Consider the following 21,164-nt stretch of genomic DNA (forward strand, 5'->3'; position numbering starts at 1 on the left):
GCTCCCAATGCCAGCATAATAACCAAAAAAGGCATTTTTCTTTTTTGCCATCATGCATTTATAAAGTAGGGAAAAAATGAAAAGGCCAAATTACTCTGTATTCTCCTCCACTGCATTTCATAAAGGTAAGATTATACTCTCTGTGGCTGAATTCTTACCTTCTTAAGATTGGCTCTGCTGTAGTAAAAGTTGAATAATACAGGTCATGACATAAATAGAGCTTACTGATTCAGTAATGGTATGTGGCTTGTTTAAATTTGGCTCAGGAAAGCAGACTAGTGTTCATATTTACAGTATACTCATAACAGAAGGCATTTCTTGATCCTGTATTAGAAAAGCTGACCTGAAAGTCCCTGTTCACTTCTTTAACATGAGCTTAAAGAATAATGTTTTCTCATCTGGAGATGGACATAGCTTCTAGCTAAGCGCACAAAACCATGCACCATCGAGTATCCTTAATAATCACCATAGACAAAAAGCTTGAGAATTTGGCAGAGACGGAGACAGCTCCACTGTTTGGCCACGATGGCTGGTGCCTAAGAAAAAGCTGGGAGAAATTCTCAGACCTAGTATTGTTAGTGCCTAAACCGACCTGTTCTGGTGAATTTGTATGTCCAATCATTTTGAGTCTGTTTTCCTTTAATGGTGCCTATTTGACCATAGGATCAAGAACAGTAGAAGACGACAAAGCTGGATAAATCTGTTTCAGAAACATCTCCCCAAGAATCTATCTTGGCACACCATTTGGCCCAGCAGTGATAAATATAATCTATTTCTGAAAAATAAAATTGTTCCTATTTCTCTCTGCTAATTTTGTCTGCTGCTGTTTATTCTTCCAGAAGTCCTGCCTTAATTGGATGCTTCGTAGTAGATAGAGAATATTTCCAAGAGATCGGCTTACTAGATGAGGGCATGGAAGTATATGGAGGAGAAAACGTGGAGCTCGGAATCAGGGTAAAAAACATAACCAACACTGGCAGCTTGCACTTAAAATACAGCTTGATCTTTGTTACTGGGGGGGGGGGGAAAGCAGTCAAAAATGTATGGAGGACGGCACACAAAGGAGATGCATGGCTTTGTATAGTAGTATAGACTGTTGTATTTGATCAGAAAAGAAAAAAAGAGCAAAAAAGGTCCCATATCTTTTTAAAGAAGTTATCTAGGAAAAGCATAGAAATACAGAATTTGATATTATTCTTTCCTTCAACTAACAATGCTAGAATTCTGCAGAGACTCCCTACTTACCTGTGATCCCAGGCTCAGTAAGGAGGATAATTCTCATTGATGTAATGGGAAAAGCCTTTCTAGATTCATTTATTTATTTAAATTAGAAAAATCACTATGGAGCTAGCTGAAATACACAGACATTTATGCTGCCTCCTCTCTGCCTCTTCTGGGTATTTAAGATATTCATGGAGTACTGAAGCTGCATAAATTCTTCTTCCAGCATACACTGTTCGTCTGTTTACTATGTGCAGTAGTTGTGTGGTTTGTGTATCTCTGTCTCCCTTCACAACTAAATACCATCCTGAAAACATAATACTGTTCTCTTTGAGAATCTTTCAGTTTTTTGATACAATTCCTGGGTAGATAGGTGGTAAAGAAAAATGGTATGATTTGCCTTAGAAAATTAAATCCCAAAATCTGTTACTGAAATGTTAGTGGAAGCTTGTATTTCATGCTTTTTGGTTGCCAGAATAAAAATAGGGGTTTTTATACATATATATATGTAAAAATACAGAATACAGTTATATAATGGCAAAAAAAAATCTTTAAAAAATACAGAACTGTCTGCTGAGACTGTGAGCTATAACCAAAAAATACTCATTTTCTACTTCTGGCTTTCTAAAATTCTTTTCCTCCCACCTGTCAGAAATAAAGCGTTACTGCAGCAAAAGTGAAGGGAAGGTCTCCTCTCAGTTACATTAGAGCACAGTGGGAAAGAAAGGGAAAGAGAAATGCAGGACTGCTTCTTTTAGTAACACCATTCTTTTCACTGTGAGGGCCAGGGAACCTTATTCTCTTCCTGAAAACTGATTTTTGCAGCTCAGCGTTGTGATGAGCTGAAAATTAGTGTCACTTTGTTTTCCTTTTCTATCTAGCAAAAGTACTGTTTCCATGTGAGGGCAGAGTTGTATCTAGTTCTGCATCATGACATATATGCTATCCAGTCCGCTATACTTAGCTTTGCAGAAGTTGATTATGAAGAGTACTTTGATAGACAAGACTAGAAAGAGAGAAATCTCTGCATAACTGAAACTTTGGAGTACACTGGATCACTGGAATACGGCCCAACACTGTTCTAATTTCCTTACGGCTTTCTTCTGTCTCCAAGGAAGCAATGCCTGACCTACATAAAATACTTTCATCTGTAACAGATTGTGGTGTGCAGGGTAGCATAATGCATGCTGCCTCATCTATCTCTATCCTGACTTGGATCTGTGTTCCTGGCTATATCAAAACAAATTACTGAGGTGTAATGAACAGATTTTTCAGCAGTTTATTACCAGCTCTTCTCACAATTCTCAGCATAACCCAGATAATACCAGGATGAATATAAATGTACAATGCAGTATTAGAGCTTCTGGGAAGCACTGTATTATTTCTACAGACGTTAAGCTTCACAAGCAGGTCCCTTCTCTCAGCCTCCTGCTTCTGGCTCAGACCTGTGGCCATGCACTGCCTCCTGGCAAAATACAGGAGGCTGCCTAGAGTGGGCTGCCACAATATTGTGGGCAGCCATGTGGTTTGGTTGTACCCTAAACAGTTGTTAGTGGCACTGCTCCCAAGGGCTGCCTTTGATTTCCTTTAGATTGGGGTATGCTAAAAACATAGCCAGAAAGTGATTTCAGGCCAGATGGTCTGTCTCTGCTGGTAAACTACATTTTCTTGTCTTTGCAGCACTGAAGAGTCATCTCTAGACTGCCTGTGTTGCTTTCAACTGCAGGGCCTGCAATGAATCACTTAATAAAGGCAGTAATTGTTCTACAAAAGCATCAATTTGCATTTTATAATTACAGTATCAGTACAATAAATAATGTTTCCATTTTAAAATGATGATCTCCAATCCATGACTACAGATTGCTCACCATGCTTCATCTTTCATCACCATTTTCCTTTTTAAAAAGCATCTAGCTTGATCCAGTATTCTGCTGTGTAATATGCATTATCATGTGGTGGTGGAGAGGCAGACACCAAGTGTACCCAGATTGGCCTGATATTCAGGCTCTTCAAGAAATGGGATCACATTCTGTAATACGATGAAACTGATATCTAGGCAAATTTCCTGGATTTTCCTGTTCCCCTTCTTTACAGTACACAGCCTGTTCCCCTACTTCATGGTATTTAGGCACTGACAGTCAATTCTTACTCATTTATCTAGAGATTTTATGCATAAACCTGTAAGAACAAACACTTCCAGTAGCAAGAGAGGTTACGTTCAACTACAGAAATAACAGCAAGAGTGAGGATCACTTGTGCTACCTGTTTATCTTAAACAAATAGAACAAGGTCCTGCGTCCTTATATTACTGTTTTGTTCCAGAGGATGTAGAACTACTGCAAGCCAAACTCATGTGCCTAATAGCTACAGCATCCTGTGATGACAGGACTGGCTAAATCAGGATCTCTGTGTGCGCTTGTGCACAGAATCAAAGCCTTGTTCCCTGTGTGCTCTGTTGGCAGCTGCAGCTTCAATGATAAAGATTTAATCTCCCAACTGAGTCCAGCTACTTAGGATTCTTTTCACTGTAAAGAGGTAACCAGGTACTCTGTCTTCTAAATTCTTGAAATGGTTTGTTTTCGGCTGAACTGATGGGGTTTTCACTGTGTTGGGCCAAGAATTAGACCCAGATGCAGTGGAGACTTGTCCCAGAATCATAACGATAGGACTTGTTTTTCTCACTTCCATCATCAGCACGATTGTAGCTGTGTTACATGAGTACAAGAAAAAACCCAGCTATTGGAAATTGTGTCTGAACCATTCGTTGTTGGTAAATCATATGGAGACTGGAGGATTATTCTCTCCACTCTGATGAATTGGCTTTTCTTCTCAGATCCATTTTTCTCTAAATTGATGCATTATTTTAACTTCTAAGGTTTTTACCTTTGTTTATGGCTTTGTAATAATATTTGTAAAACAATAAACATACATTATTAATAGATCTTAATAAAGTTCTGTTGCCTTCAGCTAGAAGCTGACACATGAGTTCAAAATATGAATACATTTTGAATCTTGGAAGCAACACTGTATTTTCTCTGCAAGCCAAATATTTTCTTGCAAAGCTATTTATTTGCCTCATAAGAAAATGAAGTCAGGCTGGTTCATGCAAGACTAACAGCATCCTTTTTAAGCAGCTCAGTCACTTCATCTGGGCTTTCACAAGATTTAGTTACTGCATCTCCGTATCAATACCTTAGATTCACATTAGGGTAAGTAATGGTTCCTTTTGGTTTATGTTCAGTCATTCCCCATTGAATGGACTTACCTATGCTTTTAAGGGACCAAATTACATTTTGAGGGCCAACCTAGGCAAGAGACCAAATAAGAACTGTGTTGGTAACTGGTTTATAGCGGAAACAAAGTGTGAGTGTAAGGCTGGAGTTTCTCACCTTTATTTGGGCGCTCTATTTCTGTGCTGTGCTCGCACAAGAAGTCTTCCTAGTTATGGAAGTCACCCCTGATGGTTCAAGTCTAATTTTTAATATGCTTCTTAAAGGCCTTTTCCAATTAAGGCCTTTTCCAGTTCCCACTGAAGTCAGCATAAGTTTTTCTATCAAGAGCAAGCCTGTAGCAAACATTTTGTGTGTAAAAGCAGCCTACAAATGTTTGATAAAGCTTTCAAATACTCTGCTACAGAGTTGTTTGTGCCACTTTTAGGGATGCATGAACTCATGAAGATTCAGTGATTTGCATCAGGTCACAGACTAAGTCATCATCAGAGTCAAGGAAATGAAAGCCTAGGCTTTGACTTAGAGTAATTATGTATATCACAAAGACTTTGTGTTTGCAGATGAATTCATGTTCACAGGGATATAATGGCTTCGTTAAATGGGTACAAGAAAATTTTGTTAGAAGGTAATGGTTTTTTAGTGGAAAAGGAATGGGTCTTGCTCCCACTAAAATGTATATCAAAACTTAAACATCAGCTGATCCAGGAGGAAAATTGCATTTATAGATCAGACTGAACAGGGCACTCTTCTTGTATACAGTGTTGCCATAGTGAAATTAATCATATCTGCAATAAAATAGCATTATAATAAATGTATCTGCTTCATTTCCTGTTAGCATAGCAGGTTGTGTATAGAGCTTAAATGAAACAGCTCCTGCTGCTTTCTGTGTTAGCAGGCAAGCAGAGAAAGGCACTTTATGAAGAGGCTAGCAGGAATGGGTTGTTTGATCAGAAAATGTTCCCAGTGTTCCTCACGTTGCAGTTGTGTCCATATGATATGGTCCCTCTATTGTGGAGCAAGTAGATTTGAAGTCTTATCATGTCTCTCCCTGATATACTGTTGGGGTTTTTTTCCTTACATTCCAGAGGTGACTTCTGCTTTTTTTTAATGAAGGTCCTTTAGGCTCTGTCTCCATTTGTCTTTTTTTTTTTTTTTTTTGAGCCCCCACCTTCTGGGACCATCACTCTTGACTGCTGTCTAATTAACCCACTCCCTGTGCATAGGTGCATAAAAGCCTACTGCTGGTTTACATGTCCCATCATTTCCAATCCAAAGGATTTAAGTATCCCTATTATTTCTCACCTGAGGTCTCTTTATTATAATATGCCCTTGTAAGAGTCTTCATTTTTCATAAGCATGAGCAAGTGCCAATATTTAAATTTGTCCCCAAATTTGCAAAATTATTTGAAAACATTTTGTTTTTTTCCCTTTCCTTAAAAGTTTCCAGCAGTTTTATGTCTGTGTTTTTGACAGAGGCCGTGAATTACATGTAATGTATTCATGATTTCATATAAATAGATGTCTGTTTTTATTAAGAAAAATTTCCCAGTGGGCACACTGTACAAGGGAAGTTAGGCTGTAGTTTCACACCACATTGGCTTAAGCAGCTGTGCAGGTTTACCTTTCTCGTGCTTCTCCTTGCCCTCCTCTTGTTCTCACCCTTGTACCGCACTGCTGCTTTGGCTCTGCCAGCATAGCTGTTTGTAGGGCTGCACTGTACCCTGTGACTCTGAAAACCTCCAGTTCAGAAATAAACCTATACATTTGAGCTCTTCTTCTTCTTTTTTTTTTTTTTAATCCCAGAGGGTTATTTTTAATGCTAATCAGTTTGTGATTTACCATGCTGCCTCCCAAACTTTGTGGTTAGGAAAATTGAAAGGCTGACATGCCAAAAGCTAGAAGCAACTGTGCGGGCTGGAGGAAAAGTTTGGAGATTTTTTTCGCCAAGCTCCTCTCTTGTGGAACTGTTGCCTGAATCTGTTTGCATAGAGGGAGACCAGTGGGATGCGTCACGTGTGTGCAGCGGCCCTCTCGTCCTTGCTGCTGGGATGCCTTTCACTGCACTCCACTGAGCAATGTAGACATTCCCTGAATTCCTTTCACAGAAGTGAATCTAGATACCCTCCAGTATTACACTTTCAGCCATTCTTACTTGCTGCAGTCTTATAACCGTGTTTTTAAATTGATTTTAATAAGTAGGCAGCAGCCCTTCCCACTAGGGCCTGACTTCCTGTAAATAACAGTTCCTTACAATATGATCGTGGGTGCTGTCCAACAGTATTGGGTTGATGATATCTGAAGGGGGAGAACTGAGAAATACAGGAATACAAATATTCTTAGTTGCTATTTTTAGATAACATTTAAAATACTGCTTTTTAAGATACTGATTTCTCTTTAAGTTTACATTAAAGCTTTAAATTGAAATTATGTTAAAGCTTTACATTGAAAATGTTTGTTTTTCTCCATTTTGTGAATTAGAAAGAGATCATTTCTTTCCAGACTGAACTGTACAAGAAAAATTTCAAAAGGTAGACCAAATTCTTCTTAGAAGAAGTAGTCAGTGCTTTTCATAGCCCACATTTTCACTAAGAAAAAAATTTTCCTTGCAAGTACTATGTAAGTACTTGCCTAGCATACTGCGTAACCAATAGTGGCTTCTCAGTGTGGCCGGAATTACTGCTAAGCTAAGTTTGTTTTGGAAAATACCTCACTGTGTTAACATCCTGCGTCCCAAGATGACACAGACTGAAATTCTCTATTTTCAGGGCTGTCATTTCACCAGAAGAAACAGCCTCTATTGAAAAGGAAAGAAAGAATTGCCTTTAAATTGTCATGCCTCCAAATGGGTGCCAATCATGATATCAACAGAACCTGGCTTTCTGTGGCTTGGTCTATTTTTGTGTAACACCTCCAGTGGAATACTTTTTTCCTCCTGTTCTGCCCATGAATGCCTCAGCAGGTATCTTGCAGTTACAGCATATGTAATTATACATACGGACAACATTACCAGTTTGCTAGTGAATCATTTTTTGCATTTTTTCCTCTTTCTGGGGCAAGAGCATTTTACTAGCAGTTCACACAGGAAAGCAAATGATTAATACAGCACCAGCTGATATGTGGCATCACTATACCCTAGAAGGAAGGAGGAAGAGAAACTTGGTGATTTCTCGCAGACATTTTTTATACTGTTTACGCCTGTGTAGTCCCACATTACTAACTGGGCAGTAATATAAACATCTCGATGTTTTATGAAAGGAAGTTGTTTACAGTGATAAGGAAGGAAGTAAATCAGCTTCAGCTGATACGAACATACAAATCAGGGGATTCAGGTGAGATGCGAGTTAATTAGGGCATTATTACACCTCATAGCCTCATGTCTCATACCTTCCTGGACTTCTAAGTCATGGCATGTTGCAGATGGCATTCTAGCTTCTGGTATTGCAATTCTTCATGGATTAATTTATGAAGATCCCATGCTCTGTTTGTTGTAACGTGGTACTGAGGAGCGATCTGGTGGGAGACTCTCTGGGAGAGTTTTTAATACTGCAAGACCGTGTTAATAGTCTGACGAAGATTAGAGAAAGGCCTGTGAGAGAGAGAGAAATGGACTGTTGTGCTGTAACAGAAGAGATTAGATGACCAAGATGGAATGACCCGTGGCCTAACGCATTTAGGTCAAAGCTGCAAAGGCCAGATACCTTTACACATGTCGCAGCATCTTTGGCTTGGTCTTCTGGTACTGATGAAGTCTTTAGCATAAGTGCAAGATTAACAGCACTGGTCAAGCTCAGTACAGGTGTGTTGCGGGAGAGGAAGGCAAAAACATAAACAATGGACAGTATGATGTATTGTTGTATAAATACTAAACCACTGGTCATCTGGTTATTTAGTTTGCTGCTTTTTCACCTCTTATGGTGAAAGCTGATTTCTTTTACTTCCTATTTATGCCTTAAACTTTGCAATGTAGTGATTTATGTGTCACAGTTATTTTGCTGTGCCTAGCAGTGAGATAGATGCATTTGAAAAACAATTGAATAAAGCCTTATGCCTTCAGTGACCCTTGAAGCATGTTATCTCCTAGTAACATAAATAGCTTACTGCAATTGTAAAACAGCAACACAACATCGTAGTTTAACAATACATTGTAAAAGTTTTACAGCTCATGGAGATAAGTGCAAAATTAATCCCTGCAGAACAAAACAATTAAAAAAGTACGTAATGAAGCAATTAACTAAAAAGGGGAAAAAACTACTGACAATTTAATATGGGGAAAATCTTTACATGTATTACTTTTTCAATGAGAGTGTTCTATAAAGGCACAATTAATGTAAAATGAGGCCTATGAGGCAATTAATGAGATCTTCAAAAGTAAGATTTAAGGGATAATTTACATTTTAAAAATTGAGACCAGCTCTAGTTATGTTAAAGCCTTTTTATTTCCTGTTCAAAATTCTTTTAGATTGGGGAGCAGGTGTCTTTTTGTGGGTTGTTTACAGTTTCACATTAAGGTTTTCAAGTTGGGTGTGAGACAAAGCATTTGTCTCACACAAATAGGTGTGTTTACCTGAAAGGCTTGTATGATGAAGAAGAGTAGAGTAGTCTTCAAAAACCTCAAAGGCCTTCAGTAATTTAAAACGAAGGAACAGTTGTGTCCTAGCTGAAAAATGGATGAACTGTTTTTAAAGATCTCTCTTCAGTCACTGATTTCTCTATGCGTATTGTTTTGAGCTGCGACTACAGGCAGGCATCTCTTGAAATTAATTCACACCCTGACTTCCCACTCTGCAGGCGTACACACCAAGGACACGATTCTTTTTCCAGTCCATTCAACGTCTAGAAGCAGGGAGTAAACCAGAATCATAGCTTCTGTGAGCACGGTATTTTTTTTCTCCTCCTGCCCACCTATGTTCTGATTTTCTAATCCTGAATTTAACTGATTTACCCCAGGACTCTGCGTTTAATTCTACTATTTGGGCAGACATTTTCAACAAGAGGAACCTGTTCGACACAGGTAGAATAAAGAAAATTGTGCATGGTTTCTTGCTGACTTTGTGGAATCTTAGCCAAATCGAACAGTATTTATTTGAACTATTGCAATAATTTAGTGAAGTTTATCTTACATGAGTGGAGATATCACCTCAATAAAGATTGACATATATGATCTAGTGAGTACAGCTTCTAGGTTTAGAGGCAGATACCCAAATACACATGACAGTCTGAAAACTTTTCAGGCTCTGATCCCAAACCCACTGTGTGCTACCAGAAACAAGAAAATTGATTTCAGTGGTCTTAGTGTCTGACCGTTCTCCCTGTGCTGTCTGCAGTCAGCTGTCAAGATACCAAAGCAAAAATGCAGTCACAAAATGATCACAGACCCAGCTCACGGTATTGGATAAAAATAGTTTGTTCATACTACTTGCCTGTAAAGCATCAAGCTCATTATTGGCTATCTGTAAATGATTAATGATAATGGCAAAAGTTGTTGTTTTTTTTTTTAAATACAACTCAAGTGGAATGTGAACAGTCATGATTCACAAATATTTGTTGTGTTAAATTGCTCCCAAAAATACAAGTTGAAGATATTGGTGACTGTTTGTTTGGATCCACAGTACTAATTAATTCACACTGGCAATTTTTTTCTTCAGGCCACTTTTAATGAGTTCTTCTAATTTTGGCTTTTGCAGTCTTCACAGAAGCTAGGAGATGCTTCAGCTTTTTGAGCAATCCCAACAAACCACTCAGACTGCAAACAGAACTTTTAAATAATTAATTGCAATGATAGTTTCAAACAAGGTTGTACTAGTTCTCTGAAAAAACTGCATGACGTGTAAATTTGAAAAATGCAGTACATGCTAATAAACTGCTCAACATCATGTAGGACTTACTTTTTTATTAGATTAAGCTACCATAACATGAAAAGAATACCCAGTGATTAAAGAGATATAAAATAAACCCTTCTAATGAAGAAGTGTTAAATCATTTTATAATGAAGTATAAATTATATACTAGAGAGAGAGAGATCAGCTTCAGCATTGTAATTGTTTTGATTAAACCTGCAAATTCAAATATGTTTGAGTGCAACTGAAAAGGATTTACTCAAGGACAGATTATAAAAATAAATAGAAATGGAGACCCTTTATCTAATGAAATAATTTTCCAGATGTGAATGGAATTTGCTTTTAAAAAATTATCACCAGATTAATTTAGACAAATATAAGGAGGTGTCAGTCACCCCTCTCTGTCCCACCCTGGAGACTGTGCAAATGCTGTTGCTACTGCCCTTTTTGGTGCAGATGAGTGAGGGATGATAGCATAGCTGTAGGAGGGTGTAAGCTTTTGCCGCATGCTGAAGGAATCCATCTGGCATGTCACTGATTCCCTTGCTGGCCCGCTCGTGCCATTTCTTTGGAGTGCCCAGGGCCTGGGTCCTTTATTCCTTTCACAGAGGGGAGGTCACAGCTCATTTGTTGTGCCACCACCTGTATTCTCTGCTCTCTTTTTTTGTTTTCCATTTCTCTGACCATTCCTGCGCCGATTTTACCTCTGTATTCAGGCACTACCACAGTTGCATGCATTTGTGTGATTATCTTGGTTAGTGAAGTTCAGTCTTGGTCCCTGAGATGGATCACACTTGATAGTTCATATCGTAATGTTAAACAAAATCCTCTTCCAGGAAGCTGTCCAAGGAAATCTCATGCTCTTTATCTGTCTAATTGCCTCCTTCGTAAGCTTAATAATTCATTCACATTTTGTAAAGCCCATACTAAAGTCAAAATCAGGTATCTATTTAAGGATAAATAGGGGCCCAGAATTGTGATAGTAGACCTTATCTTCACTCCTGCGGGCATCCCTGGTATCTGTCTCCTCTCAGCCTGTTCTAGATTGGTTGTAATGGCAGGTGGCGAAAAAACATGTTTTCTGATTTTAGGAAGTTGTTCTGTGTGGCTGCTTTAACCTTGGTGCACATAAACTCGCAGGTGTAGGGACACAGTTGTGGCTTATGTGTAAATGTACATTCAGTAAATTAGCAGTAAGCAGTGCTTAGAGCTTGGCCAAGTTCTCCATGTAACTCATAACAAGTAAAGATTTAAAAGAGAGAGAGACTCTTTCTCCATGCTTTTTTCAAATGAACTGTCTGTATCCATTTGGTGTTCCTGTCATCTTCCACTTGCTTTCCCTAGTTTAGGTCATAGACTCTGCTGATTTCAGTCTTTCAACTTCTTAGGTGTTAGAAATTGCCTAGGCACTATTCCTGTTGCTTCACACCTCTGAAATGTCTTCTGGAGTTCTACACCTGTTTTGATAGTGATGAAGGAACCCTGACTAGAGGAAGAAGTTTCCTAAGTCCTTCTTGGGGCTATACCAAATATATGAACCCCCTCGGGAAAGTCAAGAACAAACAACTGGTTCTCAGATACTTTTGGAGGAGAGCATTGAGAACACTGAAGTGGATTTGGACAGCTCTTTGAAAGGACAACTCTAGTTTGTTTTTTCTAAAAGATTGTTTTTGCAAACTAAACCAGCAGGAACAGAACCTAAAAGAAATTCCTCTAAAGAAAGGCAAATTGGAAACATTTGCATTGCTGTGGCTCCTCCAATGACTTTTAATAGTCCCAGGGTATGCACTCCCTCACACTTGAAAATTTTCTAAGGATTCTGCCTTCAGGCAAAACCTCAGCCCCATTGATAGAGCTTTGCAATTTGTGCCTTTACAGAATGAAATACGAATTACCATTATTTATTGTATTATGGTGCTCAAATCATATATTATTTTGACAAGTGTAAACATATGTTTAGGAATTTAGCAGGAAATTGATGGTATCACTAGCAATTTTCTGCTCTTGCTACCATAGGTAAAAAAAAATCTTCATGGGTAAAAGGAAAAGGTGGTATATTTTCTTTAAAACATAGTTTAGGAAATGCAGCCTTTCAGTTTCTTCCTTCAATTTGTATGAGCGGATTTGTCATTATTACTGATTGCAGCAGCAGTTTATTCAGAGATATAATTTTTTTACTTTGAACTATTCTCTGTGGTAAAAATTAAAATCTTTAGAGCTGTTTTACTTTTAGATCTCCTACTAAAGTTTTTGGTACTGATCTGGAAAAACTTCACTGATTTTAAATCTCGGTAAATATAGTCGTCATGTAAAGTGACAGTGCTGGAGAACTCAAAAGGTGCTATTCAGTATGGATAAAGCATGAATAAAGATTCCTAATAACAGCAAGAAACGAGCTCTGGAATTCACGTGGGAAGCACGTGGAGGTGTGAGGAATTGACCCCACAATTCCTGTTCCTATTTCTTAACTATAAAGACAATCTGTTCCCACAAAAATTTCATGAGATAAGGAACAGACCGCTCTAAAAGGCTTCACAAGCTTGTTCTGAGGTGAGTCTAAAAAAATTTATTTCTCAATATGAAAATATTTTTAAATGATAAAAATAAATTGCTCTGATGAAAAGTGCTAGTTCAGATTAATTAATGAATCTGCTCCAAGCTCTTTTGATGTAAGATTTAGACTTTGTAGATGGTTTGGCAGAGCCACAAGAAAAGGAGGTCGGAGGAAGATAGGAGCAGCCAGATTCAAGTGGGCAGTCCGTCTAAGGGAAGAAAGAAGGGGTAGGTGTTCCTGGTTTAGCTGCACGAGGTTCCTTTATTTCAGTTGTAACCAGGGAAGAATGAAGAAAAGCTAAAGCTTTCTGTAGCAGCCAGTCATTCATGTTATAGTGTTTAGTATTCATGTACTGTGTTCAGTTTAGTATATAGTAGGGATAGCAAAACCCTTCGTTCCATTGGCTGGAGATTTTGCACATGTTTAGGGGAGCTGGGAATCCAGAATCCACTGAGGTTTCCAGGAGAGTTTCACATCATTTGAAAATCCCACCATGATGCCTCCCCACAGTTTTTTGTCTTGACAAGTGGCCTCTGCATGAGTGCAATGAAGAATTTGGACAAAAGAGCTTTCTCACCCTACTGTAATCCCATGGGCAAAGAACACTTGTAGGGGAGCAGGAAATTATGGCTTGTCCCAGATGTGAGCAGCTGAGCAAGTCAGGATTGTGCTTTCTGCCCTTATAGAGTCTTGCCTCTCCTTTCGCACTGGGAGGGCTGCACAAGCCTTTGCAGCCTACAGCTGCGGTGGGGCTACTTGTTTAGTGCTGCGACTGCAAGCTTTGTGCACACTTTACCTTAAGCTGATTCCCATATCTTCAGATAACATTTATTTCTCATTTCTTCCTCTTTAAAAGAATCATTAATTAAAGGCCTTATATTCATCTTGTTATATGGAAACTATTAGCATATACCTCTAGACTTGTTTTGGTATATGCTAGTCACGTTTTCGCAGGTTGCAGGAGATTTTGGCTTATAAATAACAGGATTTGTTTTAGAAGCTGTTCAATACAACCAGCCTGTTCTGCCAGCATCTGTATTGACAGCTCCCTCTTAGCATTAATTTTTTAAGTGAATCCATGCTTCTTGCAGAGTAATTAATTAGTCTTTACAAATAGAACAAAGACTGACAGTGTCTGAGAGAAAGGGGCGGCCAACAGATTTGATTAATTGGAAATTACTCAGGTACTGGTAATTGTTGTTTCCAAACTGCTAAAGACTATGTTATCTCAGGATGTTTTTGGAAAATATATATGACTTCATTATAAAGTCAAATGAGATTTTACTGATTACTGAATAAGTACTGAAATTACAGATGAGTTCACTCCTCAAATTCAGATCCTGGAAATTTACTTGGTAATTCAGCTTGTTACAGACAGTGAAATTTTTTGCTCAGCTTGTTGTGGAGATGGGATTCAGATCTCACTGTGAAATTCCTACAAAAGATTTGGTGTTCACAAGTCAGACTTGGATCAGGGCCATCCCTAGTTAAAATGAGCAAAGGGTGGGCAGATTAGCAGGGCATGCAGTTTGTGGATTGTCTTGTTGTAGGCTAAGTTATGTCCATCTGCATCTACCTTTTTCATGTTACTAGTTTAAGCAGCGTACAGTGAATAACTCTAAAACAATTTTTAACTAGATTATAATGCTGTGCTGAAAAATGGCTTGGATTGAAAGCAGGCATTGTGTGAGCACTGGCTGATGATACCTCACGTTTAATCTTTGTTAGGAAATGTAGCTCAACCATTTAGAATTAAATCTTTGAGAAACCAGTATTTCTTGTTAGCTCTTTAAATAAACTGGATTGGCCATGTTATATGATATTTAGAAAGACAGAAAACAAATGCTGTTTTCGGATTATTATTTATTCTTATGCCAGATCCATTGCCCAGTATTTGTGATCATCATCAGTATTTTCTTTCCCAATATTTGTGATCATCTTCTAAATTTTGCTGTGATGTTGGTTATGATTATGTTTATTTACTCTTATGGGATTCCGAGTTTTTGAGACAGAGTCATGCTGAAGTCTTTTCAGCTCCATTCTTGATTTTGCAGTAGGTTCATGGGACAGCTCATCTTGCGGAGAGCTCGGAACACCCAGGCTCGCTCCCCTCTCCCAGCATATGCTGCATGCAATTAGGCACCAGTTCAGAAACGGCTTTGTAAACGTTCTGAATCCATGCCACATTCTTCTGCTCTCAGGAGCTGCCAAATGCCTAAATGATGTATTCAAGCCAGATGTCTAAATATATAAAATGAATGACTGAACAAAGTGCCTCCTTAGCAGAGCATATGCCTATAGGACAGTCGGACCTGGAGGGGTCTGAGATCTGTTCCAGAGCGTGACGTTCTGCCAGCCCACAGTTGCTGGTCGCTGGGAGGGAGATCAGGGTGCAGCCTCTTCGGGGCTAGCTAAGGCAGTGCGGAACACCCTTGCTCTCATTTTTTCCTCTCTTGGTATAGGATACCAAGTATCAGGAATCTCTCTCAGCAGTATAGTAAGGCAAACTCCCTCACTTCTCAGTGGAGCAAGTCTGTTTCTGAGGCACTGAGGTATTTGTTCAACAGGATCAAACAGCTTGAACGCATCTGGGTTTTACCTGAGCAGCGTTCACTAAACTGTTATGATTGTACTGTCTTGATCTTGTTTTGAAGTTTACGTAATACAGGATGCACAGAAAAAAAACTGCTGTGTAAAAGAAGTTAGCTACTTCACTGACTGTTGAGCCTGCTGAGGTGGTTTCCTCTTTAGCTGAAAGCTAAAGCAGAAAGAGAAATCAGAAATGAATACAATACTCATGATTAACATTGTAGGCATTAGCTCAACTGTGATGCTAGAACAAAAACACACTTGAGCAAATACAGTCACCTACGTTGTATATGTATTATCACTTACAATGGTAGTGTATGTTGAAATTGTTCATAGAGCTTTTTCACTAGAAAATCTTAGTCTTTGGCACTCCTCAAAAGAAATAAATCTGATTCCTTTCTGAGCTATGTTTAGAGCAAAGTATAAGATGCATTTATTTTCCTGCTCTTCCTAAAGCCTGAAATTTTGGTGACTTTATACTGTATTTTGGCTTAGTTTCCCTGTTATCTAAGGCTAGTTCTGGATTCTGCAGTAGTGCATGTATGTGGTGAGAGAGACTACACACAACCTAAGAGAAATGTCTGCAAGCTGTTAAAACTTGAACCCGTGTGCCATTGTATTGGGTGCCTTATAAATTATTTTATTAATGATATTGAAGATGGCTAAACTGATCCAAGAAGATTGTGTTGAGAGGCTACAGGTAGTGTAATAATTCTGTGGTAAGGTAATTGGTAGTAATAATTTATTGTAAGGCAAGGTAATAATTCTCTCCTCTCAAAACTGTCTGAAAAATTCTCTATAATCAAATAGACCTTGAGTTATTATTCTCCTTCTTAACATGGATAAATAGAAGTAAAAAGATTTCCACGTATTTACTGATGGATGGCAGTGGTGTAGGGAGCTTTAACTAGCAGGGTGTCTTTCCTGCCTCGTAGGTATGGCAATGTGGAGGGAGCGTTGAGGTTCTACCTTGCTCCAGGATTGCCCACATTGAAAGAGCCCATAAGCCATACACAGAAGATCTGACTGCTCATGTCCGGAGAAATGCACTAAGGGTGGCTGAAGTCTGGATGGATGAATTTAAGAGCCACGTCTACATGGCATGGAACATACCGCAGGAGGTGAGTCATGGAGGCTGGGGTTTGCAGGTTTTGGCTTTGATCCTTTGGGCTTTGGCTGCTATTCTGAATTTTGATTTTCTGCGATGATATTGTTATTTGTATGTGCATATGTATGTAACTATGTTTATACATACGTACATATATATGTATATTTATATTTAGTTGTGTGTTATTCTAGAAATAATTCCTTTATCTTCAGGTTCCTTAAAAAATGAATTTCTTCATCAAAATGAATTTTCTTATCAAATTTATTTTTCACCATCCTCACTAAATTTTAAACTAGATTTTAAACCAGTATTTGCAGGAATATGTAAAAAGAAACATCATAACCATAGTACACATTTTATTTTGAATTTAAGTTTCTTATTTACAGTCAAACATAATTAAAATTCAAATTTGTAAGGGGAGTTTTACCAAGGGGTGAGGGGTCTTTGTTGATACAAATGTGATTGTATTGTTCTTGAATAATTTCACATCAGAATAAGAGTGGCTGGTATATGCCATAACATATTGCAGGAATCTAGCTGCAGCTCCCTTTTGACCTGTTTGTCCAGACGAGCCATGTCTGGTTCCTTATACTGGAAAGATACTGTAGATTGAGAAACCTGAGGGTTCGGTTTGGCATCTGATTCTAGTTGCTCTTCATTTCTGTAGTCAGTGGTATTTAATCTGTGAACTGTTGTTCATAGCTATAGGGCTCTGAGAAATGAGACTATCATCTTGTACCTCCTTCTGGAAAATGCTCAGGGATCCACCTAGAATAAGAGGTTGGAAACCATGGCAGTAGATGAATTTGAGTTTTGATTTTCAGTGTGCAATCCTCATCATTATAGCAAAAGCAATTATTCTAGACTGAACAAATGGGCAATTTATTTTTCTTTAATAAGATTTCTTTGTAAAATCTCTATCTGTTTTTGCTGCAATTTGTGGTTCTAAAAGGAAAAAAAGCTGTATTACCTCTCTATCATTTAATAAGGAAAAAGATCAGAAATCAAAACCAGCTCAGTATATGAATGTTGAGGTTGATTCAGCTGGTTTCAATAATTTCCTCCATCCCCTATGGTTAAAACTAGGTAATTATGGCAGAGTGGGGAAGTTGTCATCGCATTTTCAGGTTTTAAAAAAAGTGTATTAGTCACATAATACACCATGAAATTGCCAAGTAAAATTTCCTGTGTGGTCTGGTAAGGGGAAGGGACATTTCTGAAAGTTAGAGCTCCATGTTCATAGTGTCAGAATTATCTGTTAATTGTCCCTGTTTTGAGGTGTCTCACAGCAATGCAGACAAGAAAAAAAGATGTTTCTAGAAGATAGGATTATTTGCTTTATATCAAAGCAATTTAAAATCAATTCTACTTTTGATTCAAGTAATAGATTTGAATTTCAGTGTACATATTTATTTTTAGTTATTTTCCTCAAGATTGTTAGATCTTCATTGATTGATCGTTCTTGAGTTTGTTGATTTGCAAACATAGCATTAATGCAGAGCTTAGAAATTCTTTTTGCTAACCAGTACATGTATTATGCGCATATTTGCATAATATTAGTCCAGATTTGGTAGTGATGCTTAATCTTGTGCAAAGTTAAGATTTGAATGCAATTTGGAAATCAAATTCATAAAAAATATGAAGATAAATTTTTATTTTTATTACTGGTTAAGTAAAACTGCCTTGAATATGCTGATACAGAAAAAAGTAAGCTCATTGTAATAAATTTTAAAACTGATTTATCAAACAAAGCAAATACAAGGTTTGCAAATTGAAGGGATTTCTTCAGGTCACCATGTCCATCAAGATATTTGCATGGTAGATCTTGTACTGCCAAAATTGATTTTTATTTATAGGTTTAAAAAGGAAAAAAAAAGAATTTTTACTTTTTTCAATCTGTAGTCTTTTTCTTTCCACTGCAAATGCACGAGTCATTGCACTGACTTGCATGAATAAATTGTAATGCAGATTATATTCTCTTTTCATCTCCACAAAGGCTACTGCTGTTGAACACTAGTACAGACTTCAAAAGCTGGAGATGATGACAGGGGCTAAATCAGCTTTTAACAGTGGTGGCCTACGCAATGAAATGTCTTTGTTTTACGGAAAAATCTGTTACTGTGTGTATGTACAGAACCTAGCATGAAGTACCTTAATTTCTATTTTTCGTCATCGTAGGAAACAAAACAAACACACATATGCCCAGGTACTTGCTTAAAACACACTGGGAAACGGCTTAGTTTTCACACATCTGCAACAGGCCTATATAGCCTGCGTCTGGTTGTTACCTGTAATTGCTGCAGGATGTTCAGAGGAGATGCGGGACTTTGATGATCAGCAAAAAGTTTCCCTGTCAGATGGGAACCATGACTTACAGATAAGCCCATTTAAGTGTTGTACAACCAGCTTCTGTCTTTTGCCATAGGGAAAATAAGGAAGGAGGTAGGCAAGCACTGGGGCTCTGTTTTGTTCTGGCAATCTGATACGTGCTCGTGTTTCCCAAGTCAGTTATAGAATTTAAGGCTGTTTTAAGCATTTTCGTTTTATCCATGTGAGGTCTGGTGCCAAGAATCAGGGGAAGAGCTCCAAAGATCTGGGACTTTCTCTTCCTTTCTCGTGCCAGACTTTGCTAGCACTGAACTGAGACTAGAGCAACAGGAATGAAGCACATGTTTAAAGAAGGCTTCCGGCCTTTAAGGGGGAAAAGGAAAACACAGTACAAAATTATGCTCCCAAGAGCTGTAATCAAATCAGTCAGTATAAAGAAAATCTGTATCATCAGAGCGGGAGTCTTCTTTCATACATCAAAAGGTTAGGAGCAGCGCAGCCTCCTGTTCTTACAGAAGTATCAGTAGGAAGAAGGAGCATTCAGTGTAAAGAAGAAACTTCAAAAATAACTTAAAGCTTGTGGGACACTTGTAGTTTAGTGGATGGGGCAAACAGATCATGAATGAGAAAGGCTGGGGATGGATTAGATCAAATTTAGATGTCTGACTGGGTGACAATATTTCTGTTTCATCTTTGCTCACTTCAAGATTGGATTGAAGGTTAAACACAAACCAGAGACTATTCAAATCAAATGTAACTTCAGCTTAAGGGAAGAGATATGGAAACACCATCGTGAGAGGCCTGCAGAGAGGACAGAGAGATAGAACGACCACCTGGTGTTACACAAGAGAACTACAGCAGTGAATCTCTAGCTGGGAGCTGATGAAATAGTGCAAAACAGGGGTCTGGGACACTGATCGTGGGCTGCGTAGATAATAGCAGTGTATCTAGTTGTAACAGTCAGGACTTGAAAAATGTTATTCCAAAACATTAACCACACAACCTACTTTTCCATGGAAGACTTCCCAGACCTGTGAAAACAGTCAAGTGTTTCCAAAGGTTTTATGCTTTGAGGGCTAATAATAAGAAGGGATTTGACAATAAGCTATGACTGCCATTTCAGGATGTCTGTGTGTGGCTCTGAAGTACTGAAGGCTTTTACTGGGGATTTCAGGTACCATGGTGATTCCTGCATCATAACTGCTCAGATAAATAGATTCAGAAAAGTGCTTAAAACCCAAAGGAAAGATTTTCAAGTGCCAGAAGCAGGAGCTATGGTCTCCCTATGTCCTGCTCTGTGTATTTTTTTTTCTCCCATCACATTCTCACCTTTGGAGAACATGCTCTGTTCCTGATGAGAATGCCAGTGTGTTATGTGTGAGCTTTTATCCTTTATTCATTACTGAGGCCACAGATGCACTTTATTACCTCATGCAATAAACTGAGGAAGCAAGTGTTGATGCATGCTGAGTTGTATGAGAAAGGAATAAGTATGTACCAGACCAGTTGGGTGTCTGCTCCTAAGAAGCCTTTTTAGTGCTGTGAGCTGCATGTCTGTAGCCACGTGCTGGCATCCTTCTTTTCTCTCATGCAAGTGACAGATACACAAGTGCAGTCAAAGTGGTGCACGGGACAGGATTGGTCTGCAGGATCAGCTGGTCATCCTGCTGCATCCTACAGCATATTGCTCTGTCTAGTCACTTGCTAGCAAAGTTGGGAAAAATGATAGCTTAAAGAGCAGTTTCCCATAAGGTTTTATGAATGATACAGGGTTTGGGGAGGTTCATTATTATTATTATTCATGATCAACTTGAGTTATGTCTGTTTATGCCAGACCTAAGTTAAGTACTTTTTAATATGCTTTGCTAATGTGCAAGTCAGTTTTACTTTAGTATCAGTCAGAAAATGCCTCGATAGTAAAATGTGCTTGTTTCAGATTAATGTCAATTAAATGCTTTGGGATGCAACAAAGAGTCTTTGCTTCAGCAGCTCTGAAAACTAGACACCTGTAAAGATAGCCTTTTCACAGGGCCAAGAGAATTCAGTGCTTCCAGTGTTATTTTAAAATCATGTATCTGGTGGCTGATAAAACCTTTGGGGCATTTATGACCCAGTAAAGTCTGTGTTGTAAGCAGATAGATTGCAAGATTTCCCTATGAAAGTGTATTTATCCTGTGTTTTGTTCTGGGGTAAAAGTGTTAGAATACAACACAGAGCAAAATGTCTCATTTACTCCCTGTTAAATAGCAGCCATGGATTTGCACATAGATGCCCCTCTAAAATTTTCTGCTGCAGAA

At 38.4% G+C, this 21,164-nt stretch overlaps 1 protein-coding gene across 8 annotated transcripts in view; it reads left to right on the forward strand.

Moving 5' to 3' along the window:
- Positions 1 to 21,164, forward strand: part of GALNT18 (polypeptide N-acetylgalactosaminyltransferase 18) — a 318,319-nt gene that overhangs the window by 210,270 nt on the left and 86,885 nt on the right. For all 8 annotated transcript variants that reach the window (XR_010389479.1, XM_064512992.1, XM_064512991.1 and 5 more), the window contains 2 exons: positions 840 to 954; positions 16,367 to 16,552. Coding sequence is in view for 7 of the 8 variants with exons in the window: in XM_064512992.1 (XP_064369062.1) it covers positions 840 to 954; positions 16,367 to 16,552 (301 nt within the window). In the remaining variant the exon portion in view is untranslated. The remainder of the gene's footprint in view (positions 1 to 839; positions 955 to 16,366; positions 16,553 to 21,164) is intronic.

The sequence above is a fragment of the Dromaius novaehollandiae genome, chromosome 5 (genome assembly GCF_036370855.1).
Source record: "Dromaius novaehollandiae isolate bDroNov1 chromosome 5, bDroNov1.hap1, whole genome shotgun sequence".
In the NCBI taxonomy this organism is placed as follows: domain Eukaryota; kingdom Metazoa; phylum Chordata; class Aves; order Casuariiformes; family Dromaiidae; genus Dromaius; species Dromaius novaehollandiae.